Source organism: Thunnus maccoyii, chromosome 14, assembly GCF_910596095.1.
Source record: "Thunnus maccoyii chromosome 14, fThuMac1.1, whole genome shotgun sequence".
NCBI classification, from domain to species: Eukaryota; Metazoa; Chordata; class Actinopteri; order Scombriformes; family Scombridae; genus Thunnus; species Thunnus maccoyii.
The window spans coordinates 1677401-1699763 of record NC_056546.1 but is presented as its reverse complement, the minus strand read 5'-3'; the positions used below and the strand labels follow the sequence as shown (position 1 = coordinate 1699763).

Sequence of the window (22363 nt, the reverse complement as noted above, 5' to 3'; positions counted from 1 at the left end):
TTGGCAACCAGCGTATTAGGTGCATTACCGCCACCTTCTGCTCCAGAGTGTGGACCAGAGATTAAATCCTACACATTAATCCTGTCTGTCTAATAAACTCAAAGAAAACTCTACTGCTCCACCCACTTGGCATGTTCATTAAAGTTTTAACGTTGAGCTCCTGAACTCCAGTCTTCCTAAGTTCTTCCTTCATATATTGTCCTTCTTGATCATACTTAGTACAATCTATGCTGGCATGCCTAAGAGAGCATAAGACTTTTGTTGTTTATGTTCATTGTTATTGTTTCTATGCAAGTTATATTTATTCTCTTGTCTTGTTTTGACTGTTTTTTGGCTTTGATTTGATCAATAAAGTATAAAAAAGGGGTAAGACTAGAAAAGTTTTTTACTTCATCCTACACCCTCAAACATTGAAAGGTTGTTATTTGTGTTGCTTACTGGGAGTTTGCTATTATTTTTGTTTTTTTGTTTTGTTTTGTTTCGCTGCCTATATATTTTATTTTGTTATTTTAACATGTTCAAAATAAAAAATAATCTAATCTAATGATCGGATATTATTCATTAAAACACATTAAAGAATATAATAAAGAAATATTTCTCCTTCAACAACTAAACTTGATCAATTTAAAACAGATATTAGTTGAGAGGATCTTCTGTATACAGATGTGACTCTTTACCAAAAATTATACTTTATATATATATATATATATATTATACTTCGACAACTAAAGGTGGACATTTTCTAGTTTCTTTAAGAATCGGTCATCTTTTATCACTACAAATTAAACTTTGTACAGTGAAAATTAAAATATGGAAAAAAGAAAACTAATTTGATGGATGTAAGTTATGTATCTACATAAATTAGGTGCATTTGTTAAACATTAAGATCAACAATAGTAACAGACAGTCAGTGAACTGACCTCAGAACCTCCAGTCTACAGTGTGGAATCTCCAGAAAATCACATAGCAGCTTCAATCCTGAATCCAGAAGCATGTTTCCCTCCAAGTCCAGCATTCTCAGATGGGAAGGATTGGACTTCAGAGCTGAGGCCAGAGAAGCACAGCTAATCTCTGACAAACTGCAGTGACTCAATCTGGATAAAGAATAAATGATATAGGTAAAAAAAAAATCCATTTATAATCCAATCAGATGTGTTCAGGTTTTAAATGTGTAGTTCAACATTACTATGCCCTCATCAATCAGCTTTTCTCTAAAATGAGCAGTGACTTTGTCATTGTGTTATTGTGGATCATCATAATGTCAGCTTTCTACAGACATCATCCAAATGTCACAACAACATTCAGACACATATTCATGTCAACACTGACTCATGAAAAATGCTTTAAACACCCGCATTGACCTCTCTGTGTCTCTCAGTGTGTGTGTGTGTGTGTGTGTGTCAATATAGTGATCAGACATTATCCATTAAAACATATTAAAGAATATAAACATATCACAAAAAGTAAGGAAATTTGTGTTTGGTAGATTATTTCTTTGTTGTAACAATGCTTCTTGGCAATAAATCTTGCAAAGCCTGTTTATTTCCCTTTTAAATGGTTTGTAAGGAACATGCATTTGTGGGATTGAGCTTTTGACAGTTAAATGCCATCCCTTTTATCTAGGGAGTTCTCTGTCATAGTCATAACTGCTGTTTACATACCTCTGGATGCAGACACAAAGGCGGCCTTAAACATCCTCAACAGCTCCATAAATGATCAGCAAACCACTCACCCTGAGGGAGTATTCATTGTTGCTGGGGACTTTAACCAGGCAAATATGAAGAAAGTTCTCCCTCTCTTTTACCGACATGTGGACTTTGCGATAAGGGGAGCCAACTTACTGGATCATGCTTATACCAACATCAAAGGAGCATTCACAGCTGTACACTGTCCCCACCTTGGCTCATCTGACCACATCGATGTGATGCTTACACCAGCATATAGACCACTGCATGGTCTATATGCCATGTCAGCATTACAGGACTGTTTTGACTGTACTGACTGGTCTGTCTTCAGAGAGGCTGCCACCAAAGATCAGATCACAGATGTCGGTAAGTACACTGAGGCTGAGGATACATTCAAAAATGTATGGAGGATGTCAGTGTCACAAAAACCATCACAGCCCGGGCAAATCAGAAACCATGAATGACCACTGAGGTTCAAGCCCTGCTAAAAGCAAGAAATTCAGCTTTTAAATCTGGCGAGATCAGAGTCACTTTCAAGACCAAAGAGACACTAAGAGACTGTGGCAGGGTATCCAATCTGTTACAAATTACATGTCTGCCCCCCAGGACTGTGATGATAGCACTGACTTCCTAAACCGTCGAAATAATTATTTTGGCAGGTTTGAAGCACTTAATAACACCAGCAGTGAAAGCCACTCCACACCACGACAACCAGGTGCTACATGTGGACGCAGCTGATGTCCAATGGACCCTGGGAACGATCAACCCAAAGAAAGCTGCAGGTCCTGACATGATACCAGGGTGCGTGCTCAAGGGGTGCGCGGATCAGCTGATTCATGTCCTACCAGACATATTTAACATCTCTCTGAGTCAAACCACTGAACCATCATGCTTCAAAAGCTCAGCCATCATCCCAGTTCCAAAAAACCCACAGTCACTAGTCTAAATGACTAGCGACCGGTAGCACTCACTCTCATAATAATGAAGTGCTTTGAAAGGCTAGTCAAGGATCATATCACATCTGTCCTTCCCCCCTCACTCGACCCACCCCCAGATCGTTCCACTGAGGATGCTCTATCCACTGCACTTCATCTGAGCCTGGAACACCTGGAGAAAAAGAACACACATGTACGGATGTTGTTTGTCGATTTTAGCTCAGCATTCAATACCATAATCCCCCAGCATCTGGTGAACAAACTGGGGCACTTGGACTAAACACTCCACTGTGCAATTGGATCTTGGACTTTCTCTCAGACAGGCCTCGATTTGTACGAGTAGGCAATAACACTTCATCCATCATCTCACTGAGCACCGGATCTCCACAGGGATGTGCCCTGAGCCTCTTACTGTTCACCCTTATGATTCACGCACGACTGTTGCACAAAGTGGAGTATGAATCACATCATTAAGTACACGGTTGACACGACAGTGGTAGGCCTGATCCAGAACAACTAGGAGAACACTTACAGGGAGGAGGTGAAGCTCTTTCCAGACTGGTGCAGGAACAACAACCTTGTACTGAACGTCAAAAAAACCAAGGAGATGGTGATTGACTTCAGGAGGAAACAGCTCATGCATACCCCGATCCTCATCAATGGAACTGCTGTGGAGACTGTACAGAACACTCAGTTCCTGGGGGTTCATGTGGCCAATAAACTGACCTGGCCCCTGCACACCTCCTCTCTGGTGGAAAACGCTCACCAGCATCTACATTTCCTGCAGAGGCTGAAGAGGGCTCATCTCAACGGCAACCAGGGCACCATTGAGAGTGTTTTGACCAGCAGCATCTCTCTCTGGCATGAGAACTCTAACACCTCAGACAGAAAGGCACTGAAGAGAGTGGTGAGGACAGCAGGGAGGACTATTGGGGTCACACTGTCACCTATAGAGGATCTGGCCCAGAAACACCTACTGGCTAAAGCAACCAGCATCCTGAGAGACTCCACTCACCCCTGCTATAAACTGTTCTCCTTCAGGCAAGAGGTACAGCATCCTGTGTAGCAGCACTGTCAGGTTCAGTAAAAGCTTCTACCCGGCTGCTATCAGACTGTTTAACAAAATAACACACTGCTGACTGTGCTTTTGTGTTTTTTTGTCTGTGTTATGCAAATGTGCAATATTATCTATTTATCTATGTGCAATATAACACAATCATGTGTGCAAAAACTATTTATTTATTCTTTTTTTAATATATATTTACAGACCACTCTTATTTTTATATACTGTTTTTTTATCTGTGTTTTTAAATGGTACCATGCTCGTAATTTCATTCTGCTTTGCATCACTGATGTTTTTGCTGAATGACAATAAAAGGAATCTTGAATCATTGAATCTTGAACTGACCCCAGAGTCTCCAGTCTACATTGTGGACTTTCCAGAAAATCACACAGCCGCTTCAATCCTGAATCCCGAAGCTTGCTGTAGTCCACATGCAGCTGTCTCAGATGGGAGGGGTTGGACTTCAGAGCTGAGGCCAGTGAAGCACAGCTGATCTCTGACAAATCATTGCAGCTGAACAATCTGAATAAAGAATAAATGATGAAGATAAAAATCTATCATAATCCAATCTGATGTGTTCAGGTTTTAAATGTGTAGTTCAACATTACTATCTCCTCATCAATGAGCTTTTCTCCAAAGTGAGTAGAGTGACTTTGTCACTGTGCTATTGTGGATCATCCAAATGTCACCACAACATTCAGACACATATTCATGTCAACACTGATTCATAAAATGCTGCTGAACTCAGTCAAGTCTGTAATTAGAGGATCAATTTGAAATCAGACATGTTGAACTAAACCTTCTTCCTGTATTTGGTAGTTTAATAGGTATGTGTCATTAAAACATGTTATTGGTGGCAGTAATCATTCCTCTTGTTCATACTGACTGAAGTGGTTTCTTCCTAACACAGCTACACCGTAGGAAATGAGTTCATAAGTTCAGCTGAAGCTAATATGAGGCTTTGACAGTCTGGTAGACACCCAGTTGATTTGTCTGACTCAAAGTTAGACTATTTAGTACAAAATTCCCACTTTGAGTTACGATCCCTCCACTGCAGCTCAGCAAGGAAACACTGAAGAAACACAAAGACACTTACTTGATATGTGTAATTCAGACTGCTGAAGCCTCATATTAGTTTAAACTTTGGAAGTCATTTTTACCCAGAACAAGACTGTGGATTTTTTTTTAAATAAAGTAAATTCTACAGATTTGTGCAAAGGCAATTCCTGAAAATTTATTAGACAAACATTTGAAACTTCAGTGATGGATTTGAATTAAATATATAGAAAAGACTATCAAAGCTACAGCCAGTGAACTGACCCCAGAGTCTCCAGTTTACAGTTTGGACTCTCCAGTCCAGCACACAGAAGCTTCATTGCTGAATCCTCCAGGTCCTTGAGACTCAAGTTCAGCTCTCTCAGATGGGAGGGGTTGGACTTCAGAGCTGAGGCCACAACTTCATAGTGAGTCTCTGAGAGTCCAGAGCTAGAAAGTCTGTCATGACACATATATTACAACATATGTTATCATGAAAGAGGACACTTTATATTTACTTCATACATTTGATAACAAAACAGATTGACATTCCCTATTTTGATTAACATTTGCTCTTCACATCAGTGATTCAGCTCATCTTTTTTTAATTTTTTCATTTTTTTTTACTGGGGCATTTAATTCCTTTAATGTAAAGTGACAGTTGAGAGATAACAGGAAACAAGAGGAGAGAGAGAGACAGGGAATGCTGCTGGAATCAAACCACTGACATTGTGGTTATATGACATGCATCTTAACCAGTAGGCTACCAGAGCACCCCCAGTTCAGCTAATTGTATCTCACTGTGCTTGAATCAAAGAGTAATTCTCATCACTCTCTCTCATACCTGCAAACCTTTAATCTTTGTTTTGCTTTAATCTTGCAGATGAAGGGAGAGAAAATGGAGTTACATTGAGGCATCCATAATGTGCATAGTCTGTCTGTGTTATCTGATCCCATGTCTGTCTCCACAAAGTCAGCATGAGACCATAAAACAATTTTTTTACTGTCCGCTATTTTTAATTTGACTCCAGGATATCTTTACTTGGTTCAACTCAGTGAACAGTTACAGTTGAAAAAGATCATGTCTCTTTGCTACCTGCTGCTGTCAAGTTCACATCCATAAGCGGCAAAATTTAGTGACTGTTGACAAACAGACATGAATCAAATGGCTTGACAATATTAGACCAGTAAATAATTAAGTGTTAATGTAATTAAATATTTAGATGTGCATGACCGATGACTCCATGACGTTTAGTTGTCAACTTTCTTATCTGAGAATCTGAAAAGCTGATTCAGCACACAAACACAATTAACAAACCAATAAGGTTGAATTATTTTCAACATGATGTCATCAGAAAGATGTTATCAGGGTATCAGCATTAAAATGTAACATTGACCTTTAATGTGTATAAGATCTCTTTAAACAGTCTGAATTCTACCATTCTGCTCTTATATATTCATCAGTCCTCTGTGCATTTCCTGATACTTCTTTTCCCTACACCAACAAAAGAGAAAACACCTGAGAGTTTCTTTCTGTGACCAACACAATAAAAGAAAGACTTAAAAACAAGACGATGTAACACAACTTCCCTCTTTAAAATAAAAAGTTGAATTTCTGAGAAATAAAAGGCACCACTGTTTGGTTCAACACACTCAAGGGTTTTGTCTAGGGCATGACCTTTAGTTTACGGAGACTAATGTTGGTTAATGTTAGCAAACTTTAGATATTGTTGTATAACTGACATTACTGAATCAGTCAGTTATATTTAGTCACAGAACATCTATGACTAAATATAACTGACATTTTATTTCAGTTATAAACAAGCACAGCACTATTTTAACAATAATAAGAATTTTATATTATTTATATTTGATGAACTAAACTACTAACCTACACTGATTCATAATGTTAATCACATCTGGACTTACCGAGCCTTTCTGCAGTTCCTCACAGCTGGGATCAGTCTCAGTCGTCCCTCAGGTGATGTGTTGTACATCTCCAGGTTAAACTCATCTAGAACCTCCTCTGACATCTGCAGTATGTTGACCAGAGCAAAGCAGTGCATCACAGAGAGTTCCTTCTTTGATTTGTTCTCTGACTTCAGGAATTCTTGGATCTCCTGATGTACTGAGCGGTCGTTCATCTCCACCAGACAGTGGAAGATGTTGATGCTTCTGTTAGCATTGAAATCTACCAGGTATGAGTTCAACTCCTTCAGTTTATTGATGACTGTCTGGATGACTTCTGGACTGTTCTCTGTCTGACCCAGCAGGCCTCCTAAGAGACTCTGGTTGGACTCCAGAGAGAGGCCATGAAGGAAGCGAACAAACAGGTCCAGGTGGCCATTTCGACTGCCGAAAGATATGGACATGGCTCTCATCAGGAAGACATCAAGAGATCGGTAAAAGTGATTGTCTCTGTCATCATCATCATCATCATCATCATCGTCGTCATCATCCAGATCTCCTAGGAAGTCCTCCAGTAAGTCTGTTTTTTTGTTGGTGTAACAGTGGTATATGTGGACTGCAGCCAGAAACTCCTGAATGCTCAGATGAACAAAGCAGTAGACTGTTTTCTGGAAGATCACGCTCTCTCTTTTAAAGATCTCTGTACAAACTCCTGATAACACCGAAGCCTCTGTGACATCAAGACCACACTGCTCCAGGTCTTCTTGGTAGAACATGATGTTTCCTTTCTGCAGTTGTTCAAACGCCAGCCTACCCAGCTTCAGAAGAACTTCCTTGTCAGCCTCCGTCAGCTCCTGTGGACTCATCTCATGTCCCTCATCATACTTGTGCTTCTTCCTCTTTGTCTGAACCAACAGGAAGTGCGAGTACATGTCAGTCAGGGTCTTGGGCAGCTCTCCTCTCTGGTCTGTAGTCAACATGTGCTCCAGCACTGTAGCAGTGATCCAGCAGAAGACTGGGATGAGACACATGATGTGGAGGCTCCTGGATGTCTTGAGGTGCGAGATGATTCTGCTGGACAGCTCTTCGTCATTGAATCTCCTTTTGAAGTACTCTTCCTTCTGGGCATCAGTGAAGCCTCGTATTTCTGTTACCCTGTCAACACATGTAGTAGGGATCTGATTGGCTGCTGCAGGTCGGGAAGTTATCCAGACGAGAGCCGAGGGAAGCAGCTTCCCATCAATGAGGTTTGTCAACAGCACATTGACTGATGACTTCTGTGTGACATCAGATACGACCTTCATGTTGTTGAAATCCAGTGAAAGTCTGCTTTCATCCAGGCCATCAAAGATGAACAAAACTTTACAGACAGCGAGCTTGTCTGCTGTGACCTTCTGTAATGTTGGATGGAAAACATGGATCAGCATGAGGAGACTATACTGCTCATCTTTGATCAAGTTCAGCTCCCTGAACGAAAGCAGAATCACCAGACTGACATCTTGGTTTTCCGAGCCCTCTGCCCAGTCCAGAGTGAACTTCTGCACTGAGAAGGTTTTTCCAACGCCAGCGATGCCGTTCGTCATAACAACTCTGATGTGTTTCTGTTGGTTAGGTAATACTTTAAAGATGTCGTGACACTTGATTGGAGTGTCATGGAGGGTCTCCATCTGGGAAGCTCTTTCAAGCTGTCTCACCTCATGTTGGGTATTAACGTCTTCACTCTGTCCCTCTGTGATGTAGAGCTCAGTGTAGATTCTGTTGAAGAGGGTTTCACTTCCTGCTTCATCAATTCCCTCAGTCACGCATTCACATCTCCTCCTCAGACTTATCTTATGTTCATCTAAAACCTCCTTCAGACCACTTTCTGCTGAAAGACAAGAAAAAAGGTACAATTAAAAAGAAATATGTCTCATTACGTTAATTTTCAGTAGGATAGAGAAAGTAGATTCCTGCCCTGTTTTCAGAGATGATAACATCAGCAGACAGATCTTCAGTCTTACTTTGTACAGCGCTGGTCTGACTGTCTGTCTGCAGTCCAGGTCTTGTTCTGGATCTTTCTGCACACTGAGGACAGGAGGAATCTCCTGATGAAGCAGATTGGTCCCAGTATGAGGTGATGCACTGTCTGCAGAACCAGTGTCCACAGCTGGTAAAGACTGGATCCTTCAGGACATCCTGACACAAAGAACAGCAGGACAGCTGCTCCTCCACAGAAACACCCCTCATCTTCCTCTCTCTGTGGACATGAACACATTCTTTATGACACATGACATTACTGGTGGCCAACTGACAGCTCACAATTTGCATGCAGCTCCTTCTCTACATAAACAGTCCAGATTGTAAGTATTTGAATAGTTACACATGTTTCTGTTCATTCTCTGGGCTTCAGCACATTCAAGTTGAAATAAGATAATATATACTACAGTTACAAGGGTTCAAAAGTAATCAGATAAACACAACAAAGTGCCAGCAAAGGCAAAGAAGAAGAGTGCAAGCTAGTAAACATGGATATAAACAATGTAGGATTTAAAAGACTAGCTTCAAAAATTGTCTTTGCAAATGTTTCATGAGGAGGGAAATGGATTCAACACATTTGTTAGACCACAAGGGTTCACACAATGTGTAAACATGACTTTTGACTGTTAACAAGAAAACTCCGCAGGTCTCCTTCAAGCTACTATGAGCCATTGAAAGCCAGGAAAAATAAGCAGGAGGCAACTGAGAAAAACAGAAAAGTCCACTTGTGAAGAATAACAGACTGCTGCTTAATTGACATTAAAAAACTGAATCATCTTCAGGTCAGTTTACAGTAGAAACAGTCTCTTACTTTGTGTTTGACGGTCCAGGTTCATTACTGAAGTATGGAGGTTCTTCTTTGGACCAGTCACTCTTCATAGACAGACAGCTGGATACTGGAGACTCTGCTCTCTGTCTGTGGAAACAACAATTGTTTTACACATATCGTTAGTTCTTGTAAAGAGCAGATGTAACATGAAACATGGCACAGGGTCATGACTGAATAATGACAAGAAATAGTTATGTTCATATCTCCTTCTGCATGTTCTAAACATTATCTACAGCTGCAAACTGGATATATTTCACTAAAGAGATTTTATTATCTACATGTTTGTCTGACATTTGGGGTCTGAAAATGACAAATGACAAAAAATTATTTTTATATAACAGTTTATTTAGTAACAGTTAAAATAAAGGCACTGCTGCCTGATGCTGGGCTGTCAGATTAACTTGTGCATGTCTAGAAAGCAAACATGTGGCGGTACTGATTCCCATTGAACACAGATGTTCTGTAAGACGTCGGACAACCAGCTCCCAGCCACATAAAGAAATAAAAAATAATAATAATATTCACTTAGAGAACCTCACAAGGTGTTGCACAATGGGAAACGTCCCCTTAATGAAATAATGCCTCTTCAATATTCATAATGAAATAATGCCTCTTCGATAATTATAAGGAAATAATGCCTCTAATGTGAAAAAATAAATAAAGCCTGCAGGTGTTTAGGCTATCGTGGGGCAAGCCCAACTTCTTGCACGATGGCGCTAGGAAACCAATTCAGGACACTTGGGTTATGTTATGATACTCCCTCCAAAAGTACCCTCACATCAGAAAGGAAAATACCAGAAAGAAGACATAAAAGGGCCTGAACAGGCCAGAGTTTCTGGTCTGACAAGCTTTTCAAATGAGGTCTGTAACCAGTGGAGGAAAGAACAGAATGACCACAGTGTGCAGTTTCTCTCCTCTCTTAAACCCCGGAAAAAGGGCATCGTCACATCCTGATTGTCCGAGAGGGGAATGCACCCAGCTGCTCTCAATCACCACCTGGGAGCCAGTCCCCACACTCTGCACACAGGTGATCTGCATAACCCTCCAATCAACCCAGACATGCAACTATCCGAATTTGGAACGGGGAGACAGGGAAATGATAGCAAGTCCCACAAATGGGTGACTGCTACAAACAAAACAATCTGTCCTCTGTAATTTAACCTGGATTAAATATTGGTTGAAGAAACTAATAAACATGTCAGAGCAGCAATCAAGCACTCTTTCCACAAAATTAAAGCTATACATGAAGAAATAATGCAGTCAATGCTCAAACAACAGAAAGATCACTGATTGAATTAAAAAAACAGAATTATAAAAGAATATTGCTGTAATGTAGGTTATCAACTGACATTAAAAAACTGAATCATCTTCAGGTCAGTTTACAGTAGAAACAGTCTCTTACTTTGTGTCTGAGGGTCCAGGTTCATTACTGAAGTATGGAGGTTCTTCTTTGGACCAGTCACTCTTCATAGACAGACAGCTGGATACTGGAGACTCTGCTCTCTGTCTGTGGAAACAACAATTGTTTTACACATATCGTTAGTTCTTGTAAAGAGCAGATGTAACATGAAACATGGCACAGGGTCATGACTGAATAATGACAAGAAATAGTTATGTTCATATCTCCTTCTGCATGTTCTAAACATTATCTACAGCTGCAAACTGGATATATTTCACTAAAGAGATTTTATCATCCACATGTTTGTCTGACATTTGGGGTCTGAAAATGACAAATGACAAAAAATGATTTTTATATTACAGTTTATTTAGTAACAGTTAAAATAAAGGCACTGCTGCCTGATGCTGGGCTGTCAGATTAACTTGTGCATGTCTAGAAAGCAAACATGTGGCGGTACTGATTCCCATTGAACACAGATGTTCTGTAAGACGTCGGACAACCAGCTCCCAGCCACATAAAGAAATAAAAAATAATAATAATATTCACTTAAAGAACCTCACAAGGTGTTGCACAATGGGAAACGTCCCCTTAATGAAATAATGCCTCTTCAATATTCATAATGAAATAATACCTCTTCGATAATTATAAGGAAATAATGCCTCTAATGTGAAAAAATAAATAAAGCCTGCAGGTGTTTAGGCTATCGTGGGGCAAGCCCAACTTCTTGCACGATGGCGCTAGGAAACCAATTCAGGACACTTGGGTTATGTTATGATACTCCCTCCAAAAGTACCCTCACATCAGAAAGGAAAATACCAGAAAGAAGACATAAAAGGGCCTGAACAGGCCAGAGTTTCTGGTCTGACAAGCTTTTCAAATGAGGTCTGTAACCAGTGGAGGAAAGAACAGAATGACCACAGTGTGCAGTTTCTCTCCTCTCTTAAACCCCGGAAAAAGGGCATCGTCACATCCTGATTGTCCGAGAGGGGAATGCACCCAGCTGCTCTCAATCACCACCTGGGAGCCAGTCCCCACACTCTGCACACAGGTGATCTGCATAACCCTCCAATCAACCCAGACATGCAACTATCCGAATTTGGAACGGGGAGACAGGGAAATGATAGCAAGTCCCACAAATGGGTGACTGCTACAAACAAAACAATCTGTCCTCTGCAATTTAACCTGGATTAAATATTGGTTGAAGAAACTAATAAACATGTCAGAGCAGCAATCAAGCACTCTTTCCACAAAATTAAAGCTATACATGAAGAAATAATGCAGTCAATGCTCAAACAACAGAAAGATCACTGATTGAATTAAAAAAACAGAATTATAAAAGAATATTGCTGTAATGTAGGTTATCAACTGACATTAAAAAACTGAATCATCTTCAGGTCAGTTTACAGTAGAAACAGTCTCTTACTTTGTGTCTGAGGGTCCAGGTTCATTACTGAAATATGGAGGTTCTTCTTTGGACCAGTCACTCTTCATAGACAGACAGCTGGATACTGGAGACTCTGCTCTCTGTCTGTGGAAACAACAATTGTTTTACACATATCGTTAGTTCTTGTAAAGAGCAGATGTAACATGAAACATGGCACAGGGTCATGATTTAATAATGATAACAAATAGTTATGTTCATATCTCCTTCTGCATGTTTATCTACAGCTGCAAACTGGATATATTTCACTGAAGAGATTTTATCATCTACATGTTTGTCTGACATTTGGGGTCTGAAAATGACAAATGACAAAAAATTATTTTTATATAACAGTTTATTTAGTAACAGTTAAACTAAAGGCACTCATTGTACTAAAAAGTTATTATCCAGTAAACATGTGTTCTGTATCAACAGATCAAGTCAAACACATAAATCCACACCTACAGTCCACAAGGAGTCTAAACCAGACCCTCTGACAGTGAAATCATGATCATAATACTGTAACACTCAGGCTGCGTCACCAATGTTCCTCTGACATGTTACATGTTACACATGTTACACACATTGTAAGGATGCAGAAACCAGGAAGAGAACAAAGGAAATAACGTTTGAAGACGACAACACTGTGATCTCGTGTTTTTTTGAGAGTTTAATCATCTAAACAATTAACCAGAAAAATAATCAGCAGATCGATCAATAATGACAGTAATCATTATTTACAGCTCTAATATTAACACTCACCCTGCCTCAGACTTGCTGTTTTCCTCCTTCTGCTCTGTTCACTTTAAAATGGAGTCTGTACGGACTTTCACCTTTACTCTTTATTGTAATGTGTGATTGCTCTCTGTGTTGCTTTCACTGTTTTTATTGTTTTATTTCACTTCTGTGTCTACCCTCTGTGTAGTTTTATGGTTTTATTGTTTTTTTATTGATATTACGTGTTGTTAAACTTTTTATTTTACTTTATTATATTCTATTTTATTTTTCTCTCGATTGCATTGTACAACACCTTGTAACTCTGGTTTGACTGGCGCTTTCTAAATTAAGTTTACTTACTGTTTGCTCCTCCTGCCTTCTTCTTTTCTGGATGTCGTGTGTGTGTGTGTGTGTGTGTGTGTGTCTGTGTGTCTGTGTGTCTGTGTGTGTCTGTCTGTGTATGTGTGTCTGTGTACCAGGTATTCCTCATGTTATGGGGACATATATCTGTTAAAACAGTCACATGTGGGGACTCGCCTCCCTTTTGGGGGCAGTTTTTGGACTTTTTCTCTAATCTTTGATTTTTGCTGAAATATTGGATCATTTGAACATTTATTGAAATGAAAGCATGTGAGAAGTTTAGAGGGAAAAATCACTATTTGGTGGAGCTGTTAACAACTCATAGACATCTGAAATGTGACCCTGACTACACACTGCTTTTTGTAAGACGTCAAAAGCCAAAAAGGTTATTTGTCTGACATTTGGGGTCTGAAAATGACAAATGACAAAAAATTATTTTTATGTAACAGTTTATTTAGTAACAGTTAAACTAAAGGCACTGCTGCCTGATGCTGTAAGATTAACTTGTGCATGTCTAGAAAGCAAACAAAACAATCTGTCCTCTGCAACTTAACCTGGATTAAATATTGGTTGAAGAAACTAATAAACATGTCAGAGCAGCAATCAAGCACTCTCTCCACAAAATTAAAGCTATACATGAAGAAATAATGCAGTCAATGCTCAAACAACATAAAGATCACTGATTGAATTAAAAAAACAGAATTATAAAAGAATATTGTTGTAATGTAGGTTATCAACTGACATTAAAAAACTGAATCATCTTCAGGTCAGTTTACAGTAGAAACAGTCTCTTACTTTGTGTTTGAGGGTCCAGGTTCATTACTGAAGTGTGGAGGATCACCTTTAGACTGGTCGCTCGTCATAGACAGACAGCTGGATATTCCGTCCTCCTCTTCCTCCAAATCATTCATCTTCGGGAGACTGAGAAGTAAACCAGTAACACTGGAGACACATACAAAATATAATAAACCCAGTCCTTCCTCTCAACTTAGTGTCTTCTTATTAGTTTACATTATTTTAACTACAACCATGTGTGTGACTTGCTGTTTTCCTCCTTTTACTCCGTTGACTTTAAAATGGAGTCTGTTTGGACTTTCACCTTTACTCCCTTCCTGTTTTCTCCTTCCTTCCTCTTTACAGGAAGTCATGTGTGTGTGTGTCTGTGTGTCTCACCATTTGAAGTCACTCTGAGTTTTCTGGAAACACTCACAGTTTAGAGTGCAGGCGGTGAATTTAATTTAAGAGCTTTGTGAAAAGTTTTCTGACTGTACGCTCGCTGTCTCACAAACAGACACAAAGACTTCCTCATTGTACTAAAAAGTTATTATCCAGTAAACATGTGTTCTGTATCAACAGATCAAGTCAAACACATAAATCCACACCTACAGTCCACAAGGAGACTAAACCAGACCCTCTGACAGTGAAATCATGATCATAATTCTGTAACACTCAGGCTGCGTCACCAATGTTCCTCTGACATGTTACATGTTACACATGTTACACACATTGTAAGGATGCAGAAACAAGGAAGAGAACAAAGGAAATAACGTTTGAAGATGACAACATTGTGATCTTGTGTTTTTTGAGAGTTTAATCATCTAAACAATTAACCAGAAAAATAATCAGCAGATCGATCAATAATGACAGTAATCATTATTTACAGCTCTAATATTAACACTCACCCTGCCTCAGACTTGCTGTTTTCCTCCTTCTGCTCTGTTCACTTTAAAATGGAGTCTGTACGGACTTTCACTTTTACTCTTTATTGTAATGTGTGATTGCTCTCTGTGTTGCTTTCACTGTTTTTATTGTTTTATCTCACTTCTGTGTCTACCCTCTGTGTAGTTTTATGGTTTTATTGTTTTTTTATTGATATTACGTGTTGTTAAACTTTTTATTTTACTTTATTATATTCTGTGTATATGTGTGTGTGTGTGTGTGTGTCTGTGTGTGTGTGTGTGTGTGTGTGTGTGTGTGTGTGTGTGTGTCTGTGTACCAGGTATTCCTCATGTTATGGGGACATAAATCTGTTAAAACAGCAGCACAACATGCATAAAGGCTGAGCGAAGGTGAATATAGATCAGCTGGTATGGTGATTGTTAAATCTCTCTCAGCCAATTACATCACTGCTTTCATAGCTCTGAGACAGCTGAGCCAATCACAGTTAAATGTGATAACAACAGTTCAACAAAAGGAAAGCTTTTCCTCAGGAAATGTCTGGATGGTTCAGAGCATCATGATATGAACACACATCACCACAAATCTGCAGCCAAAGACAGATGGAGTAGTTTTTATATAGTTTAATTATTATTACTGTTTTTCATCAGTTAGTTACTATAATAATGATAGAAATTAAAAAATAAAGAAATTGATTTGGTGAAACTGTTCATATGATTATATTGGACCAACGCTTTTTCAGCAATAATTCTAATGTACCTCATGTCATACATGGTCACATAGTTTAGTAATTAATGTTACACAATGGTGTTTGCACTGAAATGTATTTCAAGGATAAGGCATGAGATGCTATTTTTGCTAAATAGAAAGTTATACAAGAGGCTGATGAGCTGCTAACCTGATGTCTCCTTCATAAAAAAGCAGAATATCGAGTTATAACTGACCAGTCAGTCAGAACTTGGTTGCTAAGGTGGTTGCTAAGGTGTTTCCATGTGTTGTTCACGTTGTCCACTTTCATGTTTCAGGTTAGATTTTGGTTCAAACATGTACGGATGGATTTGAGAAGTTGATATTTAGTAAAGAATAAGAAAAAGTAGTGAAATGCTGCCACTATAGTTTGTTTCATAGATTGTTTACGTTGCCTCCCTGATGCAGCTTCTGGGAGCTGACCTATCGGGGAGACTTAAGTTTGATTTATGGTCTCTCCTGGAAGTCAGTCAAAGTGCTACACTCAGTTGCTCACATGAAAAGTGACACGAAATAGTTGTGTCATGATGAAAAAGGAGAGTTAGAGAGAGAAGTTGAAATCCTGACTCCACTCTCACTTCCACACAGCTGACCAATCACTGCGTGAAGTGGGTCTGAATGTCGGCTTCACTGTTTCAGAAAGTTATAGAAATGGTCGTACGCAGCCCCACTTATCCGCCATCAGAAAGGTGCGTGGGGAGGGGGTTAATGGGCATTTCCACAGTTCAACAAGCATGTCTGAAGGAGTATACAGACATCTTTAAAGAGACAAGAGTTAAAACAGCCTGTTTCAGACAGAGGCTGAACTGAGGGGCTGCATAAAGGACCAGTATAAGATAAATAAGGAGTTTTTAACTGGAAATCATGCAAAGATATTCCAGTACAGAACCAGAATATAAATATTGACCTGGAAATGTGCAGAGTATGTCCTCTTTGAATCTATGTTGTCTGGAACAAGTCACAATTCACTGTTTGCTGTGTCATCAGATGCTGTGGTTCAAACTTTGTCTGTGGTTTAGTTGCTGTGTTATTGAAGTCAACTAAACCACCACTAGGTGTCACTATATCTTCAGGTTTCGCCTGCTGCTTATGCAGGTTATCTGATGTCAACAGTTACAGGGTTCTGTTTAACTGTTTTATCTTAATATCTTTCACCACATGTGCAGTTAAGTCAACTCTCATGGAAAAGTACAACAAATGTAGTATTGTGTACTAAAAAATCCCTTTTCAATGCATTAAGACAAACTAAAGAGACATATTGAGAGCAATCATGTATTGACTAAATACATTTGTGCTTGAATAAGTCAGTGAGGTGCACAGGTTCATGATGTACGTGTAGATTATTCAATCATTTCAATAATAAAGAGTCACATAAACCCAAAGAAAATATTTAAACTTCCTCTCTAGTTTTATGTACACTAATAAAATATATTGATTATTGTAATAATCAAAGTATCACTAATCAATAAAATACCAGCTTAATTCACTAGATAGAGGAAGTACTACAGTAACAGTTTTAATATTTTTTAGCTGAAAAGGCCTCTGTAGATGTCACACCTGAACAAACAGCTGAATAAAAACCTGATTAATCATTAAGCTTGAAGGCTCCTTCTGGAGTTTCTTTGTCTTGATTCATCATGTTGAGCAGGTTTCATCTCGTGGTGTTTCCTCTTTCTAATGAACTGAACTGTGCCTGAAATCATTTATGTGTAAACGCTGGTCAAAGTCTTAAGGGACGCAAACTTCTGTTTTCGACTTAAATCTCACTTTTTAGAACAGTTGAACCTTCCAGGATTTATTATTTTGTTTTTGGACTTTTAACCCCAGCTCTTCTAGTGTTCAGCTCTTCTAATGCTCAATGCTGCTGTCTTATTTTGAAATATTTGTGACTGGATTGTTTGTCTGTTTGCTACTTTATTGGTTTTTACAACATCTTGTCAGTTGAAAATTAGCCAGTCGGGCAACACTGGTACATTTATACAAATGTTGATTAATGTGCGTCCTCAAAGGACAGGTTCACAAGTGTGTCTTAAAACAACAGTCAGGGGTCCAAGTGATCAGTGAAACATGTTTTTCCTGCTGTAATCATTCCTCCTGTCCATACTGACCTGTAGAAGATCCCTTCATAATGCAATTACAATGGAAGTGATGGGGGACAAAATCCACAGTCCTCCTTCTGTGCAAAAATGTAATAATATGAAGCTTCAGCATCCAAATGAGTCAAATCAAGTAGATATCTTTCAACGTTACAGTCTTTTTAGTGCCAAAGTCCCTCTTTTTGTTACTATACTTCCACCGCAGCTCAACAGGGAAACACTGTCCGAGGAAACACAAAGAGGGAATTTGATGCTAAAAAGACTGTAAATGTGTCAGATATCTACTTGATATGACTAACTCAGACTGCTGAAGCCTCATATAAGCCTCACATCTACTTTTAAATGCATTTTTGCACTAAATGACTGTGGCCTCCATCACTTCCATTGAAAGCACATTTGAAAGATCTTTTAATATCCAGTATGAACAGGAGGAATGATTACAGTGAGGAGAACCTCTTTCACTGTTCATATAGACACCTGACTGTTATTTTAATACACACTGGAAATATTGTGAATCTATCCAAAACTATCCACTACAATTTTGTTTTGGTAAAGATTAAACCAGCGTTTCCAAAAACGTTTTGTCTTGTGACTCCTTATTCAGAGATAAATATTGTACTTAACTAAAGCTATAGTTACTTTTTACTTTTGTGGGTCACATTTCAGATGTCTATGAGTTGTTAACAGCTCCACCAAATAGTGATTTTTCCCTCTAAACTTCTCACATGCTTTCATTTCAATAAATGTTGTGACCCAATATTTCACCAAAAAATCAAAGTTTAGAGAAAAAGTCCAAGAACTGAAAACAAATTTGTGTATCAGAACTTTGTTTTTTCTTCTTTCCTCTCCCATTAATCATCTCACGACCACTCAGATTTATCTGCTGACCCTTTGGAGGGGCCCGACCAAGCTGATAATACTTATGTACTTTTACTGCAATACTTTAATTACATCAAGCCCATAATACTTATGTACTTTTACTGCAATACTTTAACTACATCAAGCTCATAATACTTATGTACTTTTATTGCAATACTTTAAGTACATCAAGCTCATAATACTTATGTACTTTTACTGTAGTAGGATGTTAAATGCAGGACTGGTAGTGGAGGAAGTATTCAGTTGTTTTACATTGTAAAACTATTTTACTGCAAGTCAAAGTTTTATCAGCAAAATGTACTTGAAGTAAATGTCAATCAATCAAACTTTAATTTGTATAGCACCTTTCATACAGGTTAGTGCAATTCAAAGTGCTTTACAGATGACTGACAATAAGACGGGGGTTGGTTAGTTTAATCTATACATCATATCTTGGAGGCTCATATATGCTTTCAATGTACAAACGTAATCTGCAACGTAATTTAAGTTTACTCAAACTTATTATGTAGTATATAAATTAAGTATAAATACAGTATAAAGTAGCATTTAAGTGGAAGAAAAGTTTGTCAAAACTGATGCAGCCTAACTACAATACATCAGTAAGCACTTGGTTACTTTCCACCACTAACATATATTTCTGGATTCATAACAACTTCTCCAATCGAACACCTTTGATTTTTTAAAGATTTTCTAGACTTCCATATTACCTGCTGTGTCAACAATCAATCAAGACAGAATATAAAAGTAACACAAGGCAATGTAAAAAGACATTTAAATACAATTAAAAAGTGTTACATTTGGAAATAAAAAGGAGCTGAAATAGAATGAGACAGATAAAACAAGAGAATAAAAGTTACAATGCAGTGTAAGATATTAACCTTCAAATTTGGTTTAATAAAAGGCAAACGGAAAAGCGATTAGACAGTACTGCATCTGTCAAATGTAAAGGTTAGATTTTTATACAGGGGTAAATGATTTGCTTGTGTGGAGACATGGTGTTGCACTGGAGTTAAGTTTGCAAAAATATTAAATCTGCAGTTGATATGAAAAGAGAACAATAGTAAAAAGTCTCTTTTGGTAACAGATATTTAGTTAAGGAGCTAACTTGTGGTCCCTGCGTGACCAGGGACTGTTTGGATAGCTTGACTGCTGATGCATTCCCACTGTGTGTCGTTTGTTCACAATTACTGTAATTAACAGCATACAAGTTAAAGTTGTGCTTCATACTCTGTCAGATTTTTAAAAGGAAAGCTTTTACATTTTCAGAGTGAGTGAAGGAATCAGGAGAGAGGAGACAGAAGTGAGGAAGAATCGCGAGATGTAATTGTGTTGAAAGAAAAACAAGGAGAAAGTGAAGAAGACGCAACTGATTGAAGATTGAAAGAAAAAGTTTAAGGAGGAAAGAGAAACACATAGAAGCAGCCCAGTTGTCAGGTGATGGAAAGATATGAACAAATTCAAAGCAGGAAAACTGGTAAGGAACTTGTAGCTGTATCTAGATGAATTACTGTTCTATAAATATGTTTAAAGGCACAATCTGTTATCCAAATGTAAACTAAAGGACATCCTAACAAACATAAATCAAAGCACAAGACTGAAACCCTCTCTTAATACAGATACTAACACTATGCAACAACTCTATTAACATGATGTTTTCTTAAGCTGTTGAACAGTTTGTTAACCTCAGTAACTGGTCCTTAACCAAATAGGTGAGACAGGAAAATTGTGTTTAACTGTCTCTTGCACTACTTTTGAACTCTGCCTCTCCATTATTTTTAGGCATATTTAATAGTCTTTAAAGATTCTCCCCTTTCCATCCAGTTTTTGTTTGTCTTCTACTTTTTTTACATTTCTTTGTTATAATGGGATTTGAAGAGCTACATGTTATGCTCTGGATCAGAGATTGTCACCGTATCAAAAGCATATTCTGTGTTGAGAAACTATATTTATATGCTAAATATCTTTAAAGGAGGAGCCTTTTCACCACTCAGGGGTTTCTGTATTTGAAAGCAAATTGTTTTATATTTCGTTCAGTCAGACATTAAAAACTGAGTTGACAACCTGTTACTGAAGAGACGTAAAGCTTTTTGGATCTTCACATTACAGACATTGTCCCCCAAAGGTCTTAATCATGAGTTGCTACTTAATATGATGCTGTGAATATTAGTTTGACTGGGATCAGCCAGGACAGATTGCTATTTGATTGTTACTAGATTTATAGACTTGCCCACTAATGATGAATTTTCTTCTATTGCCAGGTATTGAAGCCCTGTTTGGATGATTTTTGCACATTGTCTTCATCATCCCTATCTTTATATATTTCAATTGTGAGATTCAATGTATTTTTCTATATTCATATTTTTTCTTAATGTTTTCCTATTTCTACTATTATATGATTGAATGTGGCTGTTTAAATATTGTATTGTGGTAACCTATCTAGAGATGATTTTGGATACATTGATTTGAACTTGAATTATATTATTCAATGTTTATATATAAATGGATGTAGTTGCATTACAAACCTCTCACTTTAATGTTGATAGTTTTTAGCTTATCTTTTATATCTACGGTACTTTGTGTATTTTAAAATGTCCATACATACATACATGTATATGTTTTATTAGTAGTATGTTGTGTTGAATGTTGTCCTGTCTGTCCTGTTACACTGTGATCTCACTGAGGCAAATAAGGCAATGAAGTTAACTCAACACACTAGAGCTACAACAATTAGTCGATTAATTGAGTCAATCAACAGAAAATTAATCGCCAACTATTTTGACAATTTATTAATCGTTTTGAGTCCTTTTATAAGAAATAATACTAAAATTCTTTGGTTCCAGCTCCTTAAATGTGAATATTTTCTGGTTTCTTTAGTCCTCTATGACAGTAAACTGAATATCTTTGTGTTGTTTGAGGATGTCGTCTTGGACTTTGGGAAACACTGATCCACATTTTTCACGATTTTCTGACATTTTATAGACCAAACAACTCATCGATTAATCCAGAAAATAATCAATAGATTTGTCGATAATAAAAATAATGGTTACCTGCAGCTCTAATATACACATATACTGTATATATATATGGTCATCAAACGGGAGGCGAGGACGTCGTGGTCTCAGTGAGGGCTGGCAGGTCTGGTTTCAGTTTTTCAGGTTCAGTTTAAAGTAAGGTCAGAGTAAAGAGGACTGTGGTCTAATGTTAGTTTTTGAGGACTCGTTGTGTATATTTGGATCCTCTGAGCTGTGATAAATATAAGGACATGTGAGTGTTTGAGCCCAGTGTTGAAGGAATTTCAGATCAACGTCTCCTCCTGCTGGACAAACACAGGAACACCTGAGAGACTGAAGACTTCCTAAAAAAAAGGGTCAGCAACACTAATATGAGGGCTGAATCCTGATGTCCAGCACACAAGGAAAAAACTCCTATTACTCACAGTAGTAATGTGGTAAGTGCTGCACAGTGGAAAATATCGTATTTCATATATTTCTGGGCTGCATTGTGTCTTCTCTCACATTGAATCCTTGCACTTCAGGAGCACTGATGGATGCTGCTGTGTGTAGTAGTTTAGTGTATTTTATGAAGGATGTGTGCCAT

The 22363-nt window shown here is 38.2% G+C and overlaps 1 protein-coding gene across 1 annotated transcript in view; it reads right to left on the bottom strand.

Moving 5' to 3' along the window:
- The window catches only part of LOC121911243 (NACHT, LRR and PYD domains-containing protein 12-like), a 28686-nt gene extending 14312 nt beyond the window's left edge, over positions 1 to 14374 (bottom strand). Inside the window, exons 1-9 of the mRNA XM_042432556.1 lie at positions 14163 to 14374; positions 12294 to 12398; positions 10874 to 10978; positions 9454 to 9558; positions 8627 to 8862; positions 6648 to 8493; positions 5004 to 5177; positions 4029 to 4205; positions 921 to 1094 (exon numbers count right to left, since the gene is read on the bottom strand). Coding sequence (XP_042288490.1) covers positions 921 to 1094; positions 4029 to 4205; positions 5004 to 5177; positions 6648 to 8493; positions 8627 to 8862; positions 9454 to 9558; positions 10874 to 10978; positions 12294 to 12398; positions 14163 to 14278 — 3038 coding nt within the window. The 5' untranslated portion in view covers positions 14279 to 14374. The remainder of the gene's footprint in view (positions 1 to 920; positions 1095 to 4028; positions 4206 to 5003; positions 5178 to 6647; positions 8494 to 8626; positions 8863 to 9453; positions 9559 to 10873; positions 10979 to 12293; positions 12399 to 14162) is intronic.
- Between the last annotated feature and the right edge of the window lie 7989 nt (positions 14375 to 22363).